General features: G+C 45.6%; 1 protein-coding gene across 1 annotated transcript in view; it reads left to right on the plus strand.

Moving 5' to 3' along the window:
• Window positions 1–9,264: 9,264 nt before the first annotated feature.
• Window positions 9,265–15,929, plus strand: part of FOPNL (FGFR1OP N-terminal like) — a 27,617-nt gene continuing 20,952 nt past the window's right edge. The window contains exon 1 of the mRNA XM_018564208.1: window positions 9,265–9,340. Within this exon, the coding sequence (XP_018419710.1) occupies window positions 9,313–9,340 (28 nt within the window). The 5' untranslated portion in view covers window positions 9,265–9,312. The remainder of the gene's footprint in view (window positions 9,341–15,929) is intronic.

The raw sequence follows: 15,929 nt of genomic DNA on the forward strand, positions 1-15,929 counted from the left end.
TTCTATTAGCCTTAGAAATGGCCAGAATTGATTTTTAAGGTCCGTCTCCCATTGACTTTTGCGGGGTTTTCAATTAAAGCTTACAATTTTCAGACTTTACAATAGGTTCAAAGAACAGCCCGCAAACCGAACCAAGCATATTTGCTCATCCCTAGCCCTGAAATAACTGATATTCCCCACACAATGATGTGCAAGAATCAGATCAAAAAATCCAGAAATAACACATGATACAAATGTTATAAATTGAGATGCAATTCAGTGAGTAAAAAGTATTTGATCCCCTTTTAAAACATGGACTTAGTACTTGGTGGAGAAACCCTTTTTGGCAAGCACAGGGGTAAGACGTTATTTTGTATTTGGTTATCAGGTTTGCACACATCTCAGGAGGGATTTTGGTCCACGCTTCTTTACAGATCTAAAGCGTACCGATTATTTTGCTTTCGGTACTCGCCCATATCGAATACCGGTGCTTCTGTTGGCATGTAGTAGGCTTCCCAGGCAATCAAGAAGCCAGGCAGTGGGTAATGACATGCCACACGGCTTCCTGATTGCCAGGGAAGCTGCCTCCATGTTGTTTGCCCGGCTTGATTGTGATTTACAGAGAAACTGACTTCCCAGCCAATCAGCATCGAGCCGAGGAGAGACCAGGCCAGATTTGATTGGATTTTCCCATATTACCTGGGAAAGTTAACGTACCCTTTAATGCACATTGTGCGTTTAGGAGAGTTTTGCTGCCTGACTACCACAATATGGCACACAGTGGAATGGCGACAGCACTTAACGCACACACATAATGTCCTATGCGTGCGTTTATTTGCATGCAGGTGCATGGATTTATTTCTATTTTTTTTCCCCACTTCATTTAATTCTTATCACATAGGGGCTTAAAATCCCCTATGTGATAGTTTGGAGGTGACAGGTTCTCTTTATGGAACCTGTCCTCCCACATAGAACAGATGTTCTGTGCAGTTCCTGACAACTTAGACAGGTGGCGCTGTGATTACGGGCGTTCTTCGTCTGCTCTACACTCTCTACGGCCGAGCCGTTGTGCCGTGGTCTCGGGTCTCCCAGAAGAGCAGGGGAGCCCAAAAACCATGGCGGGGCATACAAGATCGCCGCTACTCGTTTAATACAAGTCATCTGATCAGATCACTTGTTTAAAAACGAGTAGCGGCTCCACACTGTACATTCAGCTCTGCTTGTCCGGAGCAGGGCTAAATGTACAAAAAAACTACTCGCCCGGCGCCCGAAACCGCACGTCCCGGGCGTCAGGCGATAGGAATTCCACACTCCTGGACTGGCTAGGCCACTCCATAACCTTAATGTGCTTCTTCTTTAGCCACTGCTTTGTTGCCTTGGCGGTATGTTTTGGGTCATTGTCATGCTGAAAGACCCACCTTAAGTGTTCTGGCTGAGGGAAGGAGGTTCTCATGCAAGATTTTACAATACATGGCCACGTCCATTGGCCCCTCAATGCGGCAAAGTCAGCCTGTACCTTTAGCGGAGAAACAGTCTCAAAGCATAATGTTTCCACCTCCGTGCTCGAATGTAGAGATGGTGTTCTTAGGGTCATAGTCAGCATTTTTCTTCCTCCAAACACGGCGAGTCGAGTTAATGCCAAAGAGCTCAATTTTGGTCTCATCTGAACACAGCACTTTTTCCCAATCCTTCTCTGAATCATTTAGATGTTCATTGGCAAACTTCAGACGGGCCTGTATATGTGCCTACTTGAGAAGGGGGACCTTGTGGGCGCTGCAGGATCTCAATCAATGGCGGTGTATTGTGTTACCAATTATGTGTTTGGTGACTGTGGTCCCAACTGCCTTGAGATCACTCACAAGTTCCTCCCGTGTAGTACTGGGCTGATCCCTCACTTTTCTCATGATCATCCTTACCTCATGAGGCGAAATCTTGCATGGAGCTCCAGACCAAGGGCGATTGATGGTTATTTTGTATTCTTTCCATTTGCAAATAATCGCTCCAACACTTGTTTCCTTCTCACCAATCTTCTTGCTGATAGTCTTGTAGCCCATTCAAGCCTTGTGCAGGTCTACAATCTGATCCCTAACATCCTTTGACAGCCCTTTGGTCTTGCCCATGGTGGTGAGGTTTGAATGGAAGAACAAGATTATGTGGACAGGTGTCTTTTATAACGAGTTGTTGTTAAGAGCACCTTCTTAAATTGACAGGACTAATCTGTGTACCACATATCCAGTCTGGTTGGTAGGGGCCAAATACTTATTTTACTCACTGAACTGCAACTCAATTTATAACATTTGTATTAGGGATGTACCGATACTAGTATCGGTGCCGATACCGAGTATTTGGGCGAGTACTCGTAGTCGCCCAAATGCTCCGATGCCTAGCCCGATACTTCCTGTATCCGGAAGTCGAGCAGCGCATCATTACACGCTGCCCGGCTTCCTGATTGGCCAGGAAGCCGGCTCCATGCTTTCTCGTCACATAGTGACGAGAAGCATGGGACGGCTTCCCTGTTAATCTGGAAGACGGGTGGCGAGTCTTTACACGCTTCCCGGCTAATCAGGAAGCCAGGTGGCGAGTCATTACACGCCGCCTGGCTTCCTGAATGGGACTTCCGGTACTCAGTATTTGGTATCGTCGAGTGGCGAAAAAAAATATCGGTACTCGTAGTCGGTACCAAAATACCAATATCGGTGCATCCCTAATTTGTATCCTGTGTTTTTTCTGGATTTTTGGTTGATATTCTGTCTCTATCATTTAAAATATACCTATGATAAAAATTATAGACCTTTAATTTCTTTGTAAGTAGGCAAACTTACAAAATCTGCAGGGGATCAAATCATTATTTTCCTCACTGTATATGCTCTTGAAGTTGAAGGATAAGGTAGAGAAGGGTTCAAACTAGGGATGCACCAATACCAATTACCAATACTTTTTCTTAAAGGGACATGTAACTTTTTTCTAAAACAATACAGACGTATGATTTTAGGGCAGTTTCTTTATAATTATGAAGAACTGTAACTCAATCCATGATTATACAGCAATGGAGAATGGCAACCAGCAATCGAAGACTACAGATCCCATCAATCCAAGATTATACAGCATCGGAGAATGGCTCACCGGGGCTGCATGCAGGTCTCACCAGGGTTGCGTTTAGATCTCACCAGGGCTGTGGTTGGGTGTCACCAGGGCTGTGGTTGGGTGTCAACAGGGCTGCGGTTGGGTCTCCCCAGAGCTGCGGTTGGGTCTCCCCAGGCATGCGGTTGGGTCTCACCAGGGCTGCATGCAGGTCTCACCAGGACTACGTTTGCGTCTTACCAGGGCTGCATGTGGTTCTCTCCAGAGCTGAGTTTGGGTCTCTCCAGGACTGCATATTTGTCTCTCCAGGGCTGCATTTTGTATGTCACCAGGGCTGCATGCAGGTCTCACTAGGGCTGCATGTGGGGCTCTCCAGGGCTGTACTGGTGGGTGCCAGGCTCTCCAGGGTTGCGTTCCCCTCTCAGCAGGGCTGCATGTGGGGTTCCCTTGGGCTGAATGGGTGGGTGCTGGGTGCCGGGCTCTCCAGGGCTGTACGGGCGAGTGTGGGGCTCTCCAGGGCTGTGCTGGTCTCGGTAAGGAGGAGGAGAACATATGAAACCAGACCGGCACTGTCGAAGAGGTGCCCAGCAGGCTGCCTGAGGTCTCCAGCAAGCGTGGGATTTCAGGCAGCTGAAGTCATTTAAATATTTAAAGCGCCTTCATCGACACTATGTATCAGGGCATTTTCAAGTACTTGTGAAAATGCCCTGTATCGGCACCAATACCGATACTAGTGTAGTGCACCCCCTAAGGAGCAGCATACAGTAATGCAATGGGTCTTACTGTGTTTCCTCTGTAATATACCTCAATAATAGATCCACAGCACACCTTTAGATTAAAAATACCTCACTCCTAGGGCAAGTTGCTATGGGTTACCACAGCTCAGTAATCTCCATGTCTTGGGGTATTTACATAGTTACATAGTATTTGGGGTTGAATAAAGACATACGTCCATCAAGTCCAACCCATATAGGTCCACACATCATCTCATTCTTAGGGATACTGGTATCCCTGGATATTACGGTCCCTCAAGAAATTGTCCAAACGTAGAATCACTTTATCTATTAGCACTTTCCACCCTCTATGGTGACCGATAAAAATGATGTCCAGACTGTAGATATGATGCTGAGAAACTTGTATTGATGAACTTCAGGGAGAGAGGTTGAGGGTCAGGGTCATCCGGGCTGATGTAGACATCTTTAAGTGGCAGGGTGTAGAAGCTGTCTCCATTTACAGTGTGAAGAACACCCGGCACAGCAGCACATGAGGTAGAGATCACAAATCATATTACTTTTTGTAATCAGTAGTAGCCACTGGGCCTCTAGACTCAGGCCTCATTGTAAGTACATGGCTAGTCCCCAGGCTTCAGGCCTAGCCATCTCAGACAGTCCATAGCAGCCTCCCCCAGGGCCCGGAGGAGGAAGAGAGAGCTCACATGGTCCAGTCCAAGTATTCATCCCCTCTCCCAGTATGCACCACTGGCTATTAACCTCCCAGTGATTGGCTGGGAAGACCTACCTACTTATAGTAATCTCTCATTGGTTGCTCTGCTATGTGGCCAGGGTACATCCGGCAGCAGACAGATGCAAACAATGACAGACTGATTAGGGGAAACCAGATGAGCATACACTACAAATCAGCATCAGACTGATTACAATCAGACAATAACTACATTTAATAGCACTCCTGCCTACAGGGGTCTACACCAGTTTCATTATCGGTGCATCCCTAGTTCTAACATCTGCCAGATGATTTTTTTGCTACCTGTGTAAAATTGGGGAAATTTCTCTTCACTTCCTGTCCCAGATATACAACAGGAGGTTAGAGGAAATCTCCCAAAGTGAGGGGAATTCCTCAAAACAGATGTCCCCACTAGAAGATTTCCGCTTACCTCTGTTGTTCTGAGGAACAACTCTAAAATATGTTTCCACACAGTTTTTGTTCTTGGTGACAATGGACACTAGTACAAATAGTACACCAGTACAAACAGTAAATCTCTCCAATGGAGACACACACAGCAATAAAAATATGCAGATGGTCTAACCCTTCCCCATTCTATCAAAAAAAAATAAACATTTTGCCTAAAGGTGCCCTTACACCTTACAATTATCCCACGATTTCTTTTGTCCCGTTATTCAACCGTTGTTCGATTTCCGCACGACTGCCCCATCATGCACAGACCAATGTGGATTTCAATTATCGTTCGTTAGCTATACTAACTGACCGAAATTTCGACGATCGTCAGAACAGATTTTCCTTTGTGTATGCGCAGTGTTCATGTTCCAATTTTTTTCATACGAAAACGCCACTAATCCATCGATTTTCGTACGATTCAAAAAAAGTTTTCTAGCCCGCGCGATAGACGAAATTCAGCCAGGAGTACAGTCATTCTAATTAGTGATGAGCCGAACACCCCCGTGTTCGGTTCTAACTCGAACTTTCGAACATGGAAAAAGTTCTAACTCGAACTTAGAACTCAATGCAAGTCTATGGGGGTAGAACTCAGAAAATTAAAGGTCCCCATTTTGAAGCCTTATATGCAATTTATTGGCCATAAAAAGTGTATGGGGATCCGGGTAGTGCCCTGAATGACAGGAATCAATGAAATTTAAAGCAAAAAAACCCCCAAAAAATATTTTTTAAAGGAACAGTGATTTTTACATGATTTACAGGGTAAGAGTAAAAATGAAAAATTCCTTCAAATATTGTGCCTGGAGGGTCCCCATAACCTGCCTGTGAAGTGGTGGATCTGTAGGATGTATAGAACCTGCTGCACTGCTGCAGCAAAAAGTGACATTTAAAAAGAAAAACAAATGACATTTCAATTGAAAACATGATTGGGCAGAGTCATCGTGACTCTGCCCAATCATGGCTCTATATTTGTACTGAGCCCTGATTGGCACAGTCTTGCACCTGACCTTCGGTCAGGTGCAGGACTGTAGCCAATTGCCGCTTCGGACGGCGCAGTGCATTGTGGGATGTGCCGCGGTCGAACAGACCGCGGACATCCCATAATGTTCGGTGTTCGGCGAACGCTCGAACATGCTATGTTCGAGTCGAACATAGGTTCGACTCGAACGCGAAGCTCATCCCTAATTCTAATCATTCACTTCCCATCAACTGGCCAATTATCGTACGACAACCAGATTTCGTTCAGCAATTGAACGATAATTGCAAGGTGTATGGGCACCTTTAAGCTCAACTGCCTGTAAATTGGCGCATCTGTATAATGTATAGAACCTGCTGCAGCAAAAAGTGACATTTGTAAAGAAAAAAATGACATTTAAGAAAAAAAAAAGCGTGCTGTTCCCCCTCCCAAACAACCCTTTAGGTCTGGTAGGAATGTTAGGAGGGACCCCATTAAAAAAAAAAAGTGTGTGGTGTTCCCCCTCAAATTCCTACCAGGCCCTTAGGGTCTGGTAGGAATTTGAAGGCGGAACCCCACCCCCAAAAATGGGAGGGGAAAAAACCATGGAGTCACCCCTGGCCTGGCAGGAAAGGAGGGGGACGAGCGAGCTCCCCCTCCCTGCGCTACCAGGGAGGGTGATTTTCCAGGGTCGTCCCTGGAAACGCACCTTATCCCCGTGCTGATGGGGACAAGGGCCTCTTCCCCACAAGCCCTGGGGCGTTGTTTGTGGGGGTGCAGACAGGGTACTTGTACCCCTACCCATTCACTAAAGAGTTAAATAAAATTGTAAATTAAAAAAACAGACTTTTGAAAAAGTCTTGCTTGCAAAGAACTCCCGACATAGAATGGTATTTTGACAGATGCCGGCAACATATAAACAATTGGGTGGAGCTAGCGGTGACAGCTAGCTCCGCCCCAACTGTTTACAATTGTACAGCATCTGACAGGTGAGCCATGATTGGGCAAAGTTATCATGACTTTGCCCAATCATGGCTCCTACAGAGTACTTGCACCTGTTTTGTGGTGAACTCGGCGGGCCAATAGCCCGCCGAATACCCTGACAGTTTGTGTGTTCGCTGAACACACGAACTGCCGATGTTCGAGTTGAACTCACGTTCAACTCGAACATCGAGCCCATCCTTAGTAATGACTCGCCGCCTGACTTCCTCATTGGCCAGCTTCTCGACCAATCATGAAGCCAGGCGGCGAGTCATTACACGGTGCCCGGTTTCCTGACTGGCTTGGAAGCCGGCTCCATGCTCCCTCGTTACCAGGTATCGAGTGTTGTGACAAGATTAGCCTAAAGGCAGCCATATTATGTATATTAGTAGGTTAGAGGGTTTCCTTAGATTCCCAGTAACTTATGTAACCAATATTCTTGTGTAATGTTTTCTTGCCCACTCCTTTGGAATGTACCATTTTGGGAGTATGTTTCCGTTCTTGTCCTAACTAGTTGCACAAAATGTCAACTGTTATCTATCCCAGTACCTGTCTGTACCATGCTATTCTACGCGTTTTTGTTCGTTGCGCCCTATAAAAATTTGCAGCACTTTTAATAAACAGAACAGTTTGATGACCAAACCTAAACTGTTCTCTGTGACTGTGTACACATACTGGATTTCATTGTATGACTTTGGTTCTGTCATAATCAATGCATTCATCCACTCATACAGTCATTTTATGTTCAAAGTAGTACTAAAGGCTATTAGTTTTTTACCTTAATGCATTCTTTGCATTAAGGTCAAAAATGTCCCACTAACTTTCCATGCCCCAAACACTTCGCTATACTCCATGTCCACTCCTGCCGGCTCCCAGATAATCTCTGATGTGTTCCCGAAGTTCCAGGTTGAGAGGAGTAATCCTGAGGACACTGAAGGCAGGGCAGCAATACGCTGCTGCACCTACCTGTCAAGGAACTGAGAGGGGCGAGGAGGCAGGGAAAGGGGCATGGCTTGTTGAGTGCTGTCTGTCAATAGATGCACACAGCACAGCTCAATGCCAGGTCGGGAGAGTGCAAGCACGGGTGTCTCCTTTGCAACCTGCTAGGCAAAGGAGACACCCGTAAAGAGGAGGGGGCCTCAATACACCCTTTAAAAATGTTTTATAAAATAGGCAGTATAAAAAAAAAAGTTACACAAGTACAAATGGCTCTCCAGTGGAGATTTAAAAATAAAACACATGGGTTTAATATCACTTTCAGCCTACATTCACACTAGGTGCAATAAGATATGTTTATATGCATTTAAAATGTTTTTCTAAATGCAGATATAGGCATCAAATGATTTCCAATGGATCTATTCACCCTTTGCATTTAGATGTTTTTATCTAGAGTCAGTTTAGCTGTGTTTAGAACAAATAGAAGTCAGGTGCATCCAAGAATATCTTTTAACTTCTAAACGCACCAAAACACATGTAAACACAATTTGATGCTAGGATTTGGTACCAGATGCATCCTAAAGCATATGCATGTAAACACACCCAAACGGATGTAAACACGCATAATTTAACGCATCAAAAAGCATAAACATGGCATCTAGCACACATGCTTGTAAATTGCGGGCATATACCTGCACCTGGTATACACAGCTGCTGTGTGCAGCCACACATAGTAATGAATGGCTGCTTACAGACTGTGCATGTGTACGAGTGTACAACCTGGATGCAGAAAGTCTGGTTCCAGGGGTGTACGGCTTTACACATGCAGAGTTTTACGCATGCGGAATCGTAAACCTTCATACAGCTACCTAAAGCCATTTATTACTGAGGACAGTTGTGTATTCTGGGCATGGAAATATGCTCGCAATTTACATTATACAACCTCATGCAGGGACCAGTTCAGAAGTGTGTGCTCAGTACTTGTAGCTGGTGACAATTTTGTCAGCCCAGTAACAGACATCCTCCCAACCAACACGGTCCAGACAACAAGCCATATCATGCACCCATAACATTTCCATTCCCTGCAATTGACTGCTTTGTAAGTGTTCTCCATAGAAAATGCACAGAACAATACAAAGCAGGTGCCAGTGTGTCCTACATTTCCAGGGACAGTCCCAGGTTTAGATTTTTTTCCTGGAAATGGTCCTTTGAGTTTTGAACTGACATTCCGGACAATTACTGTATTTGACGATCATTATAATGAAGCAGTCAGAGCACGAGTCGTCGCCAAAATGGGTGCACGAGAGTCCCACATAGAAGACCCTTCACACACAGTCTGAGTGTACAGTGTTTACACTCTAGTGCTCGCTCATCAAACCGCTCGAATCCGTTGGTGTAGAAGCAGACTGCGCATGCGTGGCGCCGTAGACGTTGCTTGTTTTCACTGCAGCTGCTAGAGGGAAAGCATTATGGCGTCTGTGGCTGATTTGAAAACCGGTGAGGCTGAAGTCGGCAAAATACTGTTTAAAGTTGTTATATGTTTTGCATTGATTAGATTCTCGCTTATGAAGCAAACCAGAACTACAGCTTTACACTATATTAAACTTCACTGGTCCTCTGGAGTAGCTGCAAATATTACTGATTCTCCTGCACTTACATTTAAATGGTGCACACTTTTATGTTTGTTGCGTGTAAGGCAGCTTAATCATTTCAATGGGCTGCCATACATTTGGCAAAGAAGATCGTGCAACCTCCTGAGCGTCGAGATTTTTAAATTATTTTTTTTTAAATGCATGTTTGTTGTGCATGAAAAACATGTTATGCTTCTTAAAGTGACATTAACCAGTTGACATCCGCTGTGTTAAACCCCCTTCCCATCCTGGCCATTTTTCAGTATTCAGCGCTGCGGTACTTTGACTGACATTTATTCCGTCATGCAGCGCTGTACTGAAATTAATTTTATACCCTTTTTTGGGGACAGATAGAGCTTTCTTTTGGTGGTATTTATTCACCACTGGGGTTTTAATTTGTTTACTATATTAAGGAAAAATTACCGAAATTTTAAAAAAAACAGTTTCCCCTATATATAAATGATAAAACATTTATTACCCAATTTTTTGGTAAAATATAAAAGGCGGGGTCACGTCGGGTAAAAAGACACCAAACATGTTAAGCCTTAAAATTGCGTGCGCGCGTGAAACCTCAAAAAACGATAATACCCGAAATTGGCCATAGGCGACGCTTTAAAAGCTGTTACCGCTCATCAGTTTAGTGTTATCAGTGATTGATGGCCCTAAAATGATTGCTCTCACTGCGACGTCCGCGGCGATATGTAACATGTGTAGCGCAATTGTAATTTTTGCGCGCTGGGGCACTGGACGCGTATTTACGTTTATAGGCGCGTAAACGTGGGGGTGGGGGAGTTAAACATTTTGGGGGGGTTTTTTCCCCTTTTTTTATATGTGGCTTTTATTTTATTTTATTTTTTTATGTGTTACTTTTATTTTTTTTTATTTATATATTTTTTTTTGCACTTATTGTTATTGCTATTATATAGGGGGATAACAATCCCCCTATATAATAGCAAAGGCACACTGACAGGTCCTCTTTATGGAGACATTAGGGGTCTCTAGGACCCCTAATGTCACCTGTGGACCCCAAAAGAAGCTGATGAAGCAGAGATCTGCTTCATCAGCTTCTTTTCTCTGGCTATAGCAGCCAGATGACTGACAGGTGAATGCGGAAGTGATGTAATACACATCACTTCTGCATTCACAGCCCGGACGGAGATCAGCAAGGAGCTGATCTCCCGTCCTCCTCCTCCTGACGCCCTCCGAGCCGGTCCCGGGATTCAAGATGGGGCAGCGGATCCCGGGATTCAAGGTGAGGGGTCGGGGGGGCGGACGCGAACGAGCACATATAGGCGATCAGCGGGCTATGTAGCCGCTGATCGCCTATATGTGAAACACCCGGTAACGGGTGTGTGCAATGGTCCTGAGACGGCAACCCGCCAATGCTGAAGTGCCATCCGTCCGTTTTTTTACTACGGGCGGACGGCAAGAGGTTAAAGTATATATTTTTCCCTTCCCCCAATGTTAGTGTAAGCACTTACCTTAAATGATGTCTTTTAATCTGATCTTTCCTGCCGTTTTCAGCTGTCCCTGCATCGCTGCTGCGGGTCTCCGATCCAGCGCTGACTCCTCTGTGCTTGCTGGCACTTCTTGACCCACGGTGTCTGCATGCGGGTGCATGGTGTCCATAGACTTACCTTGTGTCTCTCCTCGTCTTCTGGCCCAAAATCTGAACTGCGCATGCACCCGCCCCAAGATCCTTTGCGGCCGCCCGACATTTTTCAGATTTTCGGACTGGAGCGCCTCTTTTAACCTCTTTTAAAGTGGGTTCCCCCCCCCCCCCCATTTTTTGCATATATCTACTGCTTGCTAGCAGTAGATATATGAAAAAAAAACCTGAGGGTTTAATAACCCTTTAAATTTGGGGGGCCGTTAACAATGAATGGCTCTGCAAGCGTGACACTTCATGTGTTTTGAGAATTCATGCGAGATCGGGGGATTTTGCACGCATTCACTTGCTGTCCGGAGCATTTTCCTACTATTTGCGCACACATGATAAAAATATAAATTTTTGTCTAGAAAACAGCTTCACACCCCCAAACAATGATATATGATCTAAAAGCAGATGCCCTGTAGAATAAAAAAAATGCTAGTTGCAATTTTTTTTGCCATTTTTTTTTTTCTTTGGTTACTTTTTTTTTTTACATTTTTAAACACTTTTTTTTCCCCCACACTAACCTTATTGCCATCACATAGGGGGCTAGCAAGCCCCCTATATAATAGCAGATAGGGTGTGACAGGTCCTCTTTATGGAGACATCAGGGGCCCCCAAAGAAGCTGAGGAAGCAGATATCTGCTTCCCCAGTTTCTTTTCCTGGCTCTAAGAGCCGGAGAATGTAAATAGTGACAACGGAAGTGATGTAATATACATGACTTCCGGGTCCAGTGATTGGAGGAGAGATCAGCGGCTGGAAGCTGCTAAATCTCTCTCCGATCGTTGCGGGGAGACCCGCCGAGCCAGTCCCAGGCGCCGCACCAGGATACCGGAGCTTGGGGAAACCGACGGCGGCACCAGCGGAGGTATAGACTAGTGTTGGGGCTTTCATTTGTTAGTCAAGTCCTACTAAATTTGCTAGTGCATTTAACACTAGCCTCAATACAAGTTGACAATAGAGTGGAGCAACCCTAAGGTAGGAAATGTGTTACTGGCCCAATCCCCACTTGAAAATAAATGAAAATAGCCTGAAAAGAAAAAAAAAATAATGAATGCAGCAACCACATTTAACCATGCCAGAGCCAGTTTTGCACAAGTTATAATCCACATTATTGGTCTAAAAATTACTTAAGCCCTCCCCCAGAATTATATATTTCCTAAAAGCATAGACCCTGTAGAATAAAATAGCGGCAGTTGCACATTGGAGGTGACAGGGGGTCTATTAAACCCCTAATATCACCTTTGCACTCCAATGAAGCTGATCAAGCACAGATCTTGCTCGATCAGCTTCCTCTCCAGACTCTTTAGACGGAATGACAGCTTAGAAGCAGGGAGTGATGCAGTCAGTGTCGCTTCCAGATTCATTCAGCGGGGAGGAGATCAGCGAACAGATATTCGCTGGTCTCTCTCGTTGCTTCCTGCCGACACCCAAGATGGGGGGGTTTACTGTATACCAGCCCCTGGAAGCGATCTGGCAGCTTTTCAGGCCCGCTGCCACTGCCATATATCTTACTGCAGTATATAAAATTTTGATACACTTTAAGGGCTCAGCAGACACTCTACACCCCATGGCTGCTGGTGTGTGTTTGACCGGCCCAGTGCTGATTGCGACACATCACGCTTTTTTCTTTTTATAACTTTATTGAAATGGGAAGTAACAATTCATTAAGTCCTATGGTCACAGTGCGATGTGGTAGTACCACGTCAAACTGCACTGAAAAAAACGACTGCATGCCATACTTTTTTTCAGCACACACCACCGCAACACAGCCACACGGTGGTGTGAACTGAATCCATCTGGGACAAGGCAAATTGCCTTTTCTTGTCTTGTGGCTGCGCTGGAAAAAACAGTCAGAGCAGCTCCAATGCATTGGGTGTGAACAGGCCATCAGGTATTGAGATGAGCTCGGGTTCCCTGAGTTTTTCTCTTAATTACATACCTTTTTTTGGGCCTAGAACAGAGTTTTAATTCCTCACTGTCTAATCTGTTTTTCAGCTCTACCGATGTATGATTGGCTTCTGAATTGGGTAAAGTCCCAGTCATCCTCTTGGACCCCTCTCATGAGCCATGATCACCAAACGTTTAGGGACTGATTGTGGCGATCTTACAGTTCATGACAAAGGCACTTTTCAATTGTTGGCGTAGCCTCCAATATTCTGGAACTCAGGGCAAAGTTCAAGACTTTCGTCTTGTTCAGCAATAATATTAAACATACAAAATAGGGGAAAATCAGTCTTTTTCCTTGGGGAAGTGGAGCCAATCATTTGTTGGGCAGAAAATCTCCTGGGAATCAGAACATTCCTACAATTCAGTACTACAAAATCAGCTGCCCTCTGTTTTGTCAGCAACAAGCAATTGTCTCTTTAACAAGTAGGCTTTGAGAGTACTGTCATCAGTGATTTGTCATCCCCCCCCAGACAGCAAACTTCCAGCTACCCTTGAGTGAAGACAAGGAGATGGAGAGAACCTAGTTCAACCCTGGGGATTTAAACTGGAGAATATTTTTCTCCAGTCCCTCTGATACTAAGATTCCAGGCCTGTCTCCTCTTCGAAAAGTTGTAGTGATCGTTCCTTATTGGCCCACCTTCATCACAACTTGATGTTTACTCTCTTCTTTTTCCAGCCTCTCCTTTACTCTTGTACGAAGATTACATTCTGCATCAGTTTCCAGACCATTTAAGCTTGAGTGTGTGGATAAACTTGAGTTGTGCTGGAGACAGGTCAGGCAGCTCTTGGGAACAGAAAAATGAATCGTCCGTTTCGAAGAGCTCGTCTTCTTTTTCAAGCAAGAAAATGAGGGGAAGGTTGGTGGTACAGGACGCTTTTTGAATGTGGGGAAGTGGGTGGAGCTGCTGGAGGGGGCAGAGATGAGGTGCGGGGAGAAGTCTCAATGAAGTGAATGCCCTCCAGCAGCTCCACCTACTTCCCCACATTCAAAAAGCGTCCTGTCCTGCCAACCTTCCCCTAATTTTCTGGCTTGAAAAAGACGAGCTCTTCGAAACGCGTAGCCGCCATACCACTAAGGGACCGGCCCATGGGTCACCCGGCTCGTGCTTGTGCTTCCTTGCAAGTCCCCTGCACGAACCGAGTGGGTCCCCTGGCCGCTGTCACTGTTTTGTCCCGTCAGAGCTGCCAACCTCTCACGCCACCAAGACCCTATCCGCTGGCGTGCCGGCAGACAAGCTGCAGTGTCTTCTCCCTCCTCACCTCCGGACACTCCACCAGCTGACTTGGCTCCCCTGCCTCACCCGAGGACGCATCCGAGTCCCGTACTGACTGGTGAGACTGACAGGCTGCACTGTCTTCTCCCCTCTGGTCACTCCATCGCCAACAAGACTCGGCTCCCCTGCCTCACCCGGGGACAAATCCGAGTCCTGCACTGACTGACTGAGCGCGGCGTTCCATCCAGCCTCCATTGCACACACTCAGAACGCCTCCGGCACCCTTCCCGGCGCCACCGTTTTACCCCCCCCGACAGGCTTGAGCACAGTCCCGCTGCATTGACTCTCCTCCACAGCCTGCCAGCACAATTCCTGCACTTTTAGCCCTCGCCCATTGAGGAAATCCTCCCACCGGGACCCTTCCAACCAAGCATCTGACCCATCGAGGAAACTGGCACTCCGCTCAGGATTCACACAACACCAATGGAACCGACGGAATCGTCCCTCGCCGATGACTACAGTTCACTCCAAACCTAACGGTGAGTCACTATATGCCACATTACATTGACACACTATACTGATCTCAACCACATATCCCTTTTCATTCATTCGAACCAATTATCAAAATCCTGATAATAACATCTCTGTCAATTGACCATCAAACTCGGTCAATTCCAGCACTTTTTTCTCCCACTTTGTTTTTTCTGTATGGTAGCACTTCTGTCCTCATTTTTCTGTTCCCATTGGCAAACGTCGGACACCCCGATCCGTACTTAAAAGAAGCTGCACACCCAACATTAAAATCCACACCCACACATCCTTACCCTCGCGTAGCGCTGCATCAGGGGACAACTCTCCTAATTTTTCACAGGCAGCTCTTTACTATGACCTAATTAAAGGTTGTAATTTTTTTAAAAAGGAACCTGTCATTTCATAGGCAAGCAGATTGTCAAAGGCCATCTGATATCGGACAGTTACTGGCCTGATAGCTGCCTTGCCTTCACCTGGGTATACACGGTTATATTTTCCTTGTTCAACCTGTGGTCTGAACAAAGAAAATATAACATTCCTCCATCAATGCTTACAAGCGTGGATGGAGGAATTCCCTGTTTTGATTTGTACTGACAGTGGCCGCCGGCTGCTGTCGGGACACACAAATGGAGCTTGAAGCTCATTGGCTGCAAGCTCCATTCGGCCAAAGATTTTCCAACCTGCTCCATTGATCAGCGCAGGGATGCTGGGCAGAAGGGTGCCAAAGGGCAACCATTGTGTGCATGTCACACAGTGTATACCCTGCTTTATACATCTTTCATTTTCAGAATGTGCAGTGTGTGAGGCTAGGCAGTTGACAGAAATTGTCCCGGAGACACAGTGAAATGTTTCCGGTTTTGACAAAAAAGTGAAGCTAAATAAGGCTATAAAACCAAAATGTAAATATGTTTCCTCTAGTAGGTTTGTACAGGTCAATACTTAAAGTGACCCTGTCAGCACAGTGTCAGTTGTAAAGAATTACCTGCTCAAATGCCTTCATCTGGTGTAGGAGAGCCCTAATAGGGAATCTGACTGGGCTTATGGATAAAATGTGTTTTTTTTTTTTTTTTTTTTTTTTTTTTTTTTTTTTGGGTCACCGTCACACGAA

This window comes from Nanorana parkeri, unplaced genomic scaffold (assembly GCF_000935625.1).
Source record: "Nanorana parkeri isolate BGI_ZX_2015 unplaced genomic scaffold, ASM93562v1 scaffold736, whole genome shotgun sequence".
NCBI classification, from domain to species: domain Eukaryota; kingdom Metazoa; phylum Chordata; class Amphibia; order Anura; family Dicroglossidae; genus Nanorana; species Nanorana parkeri.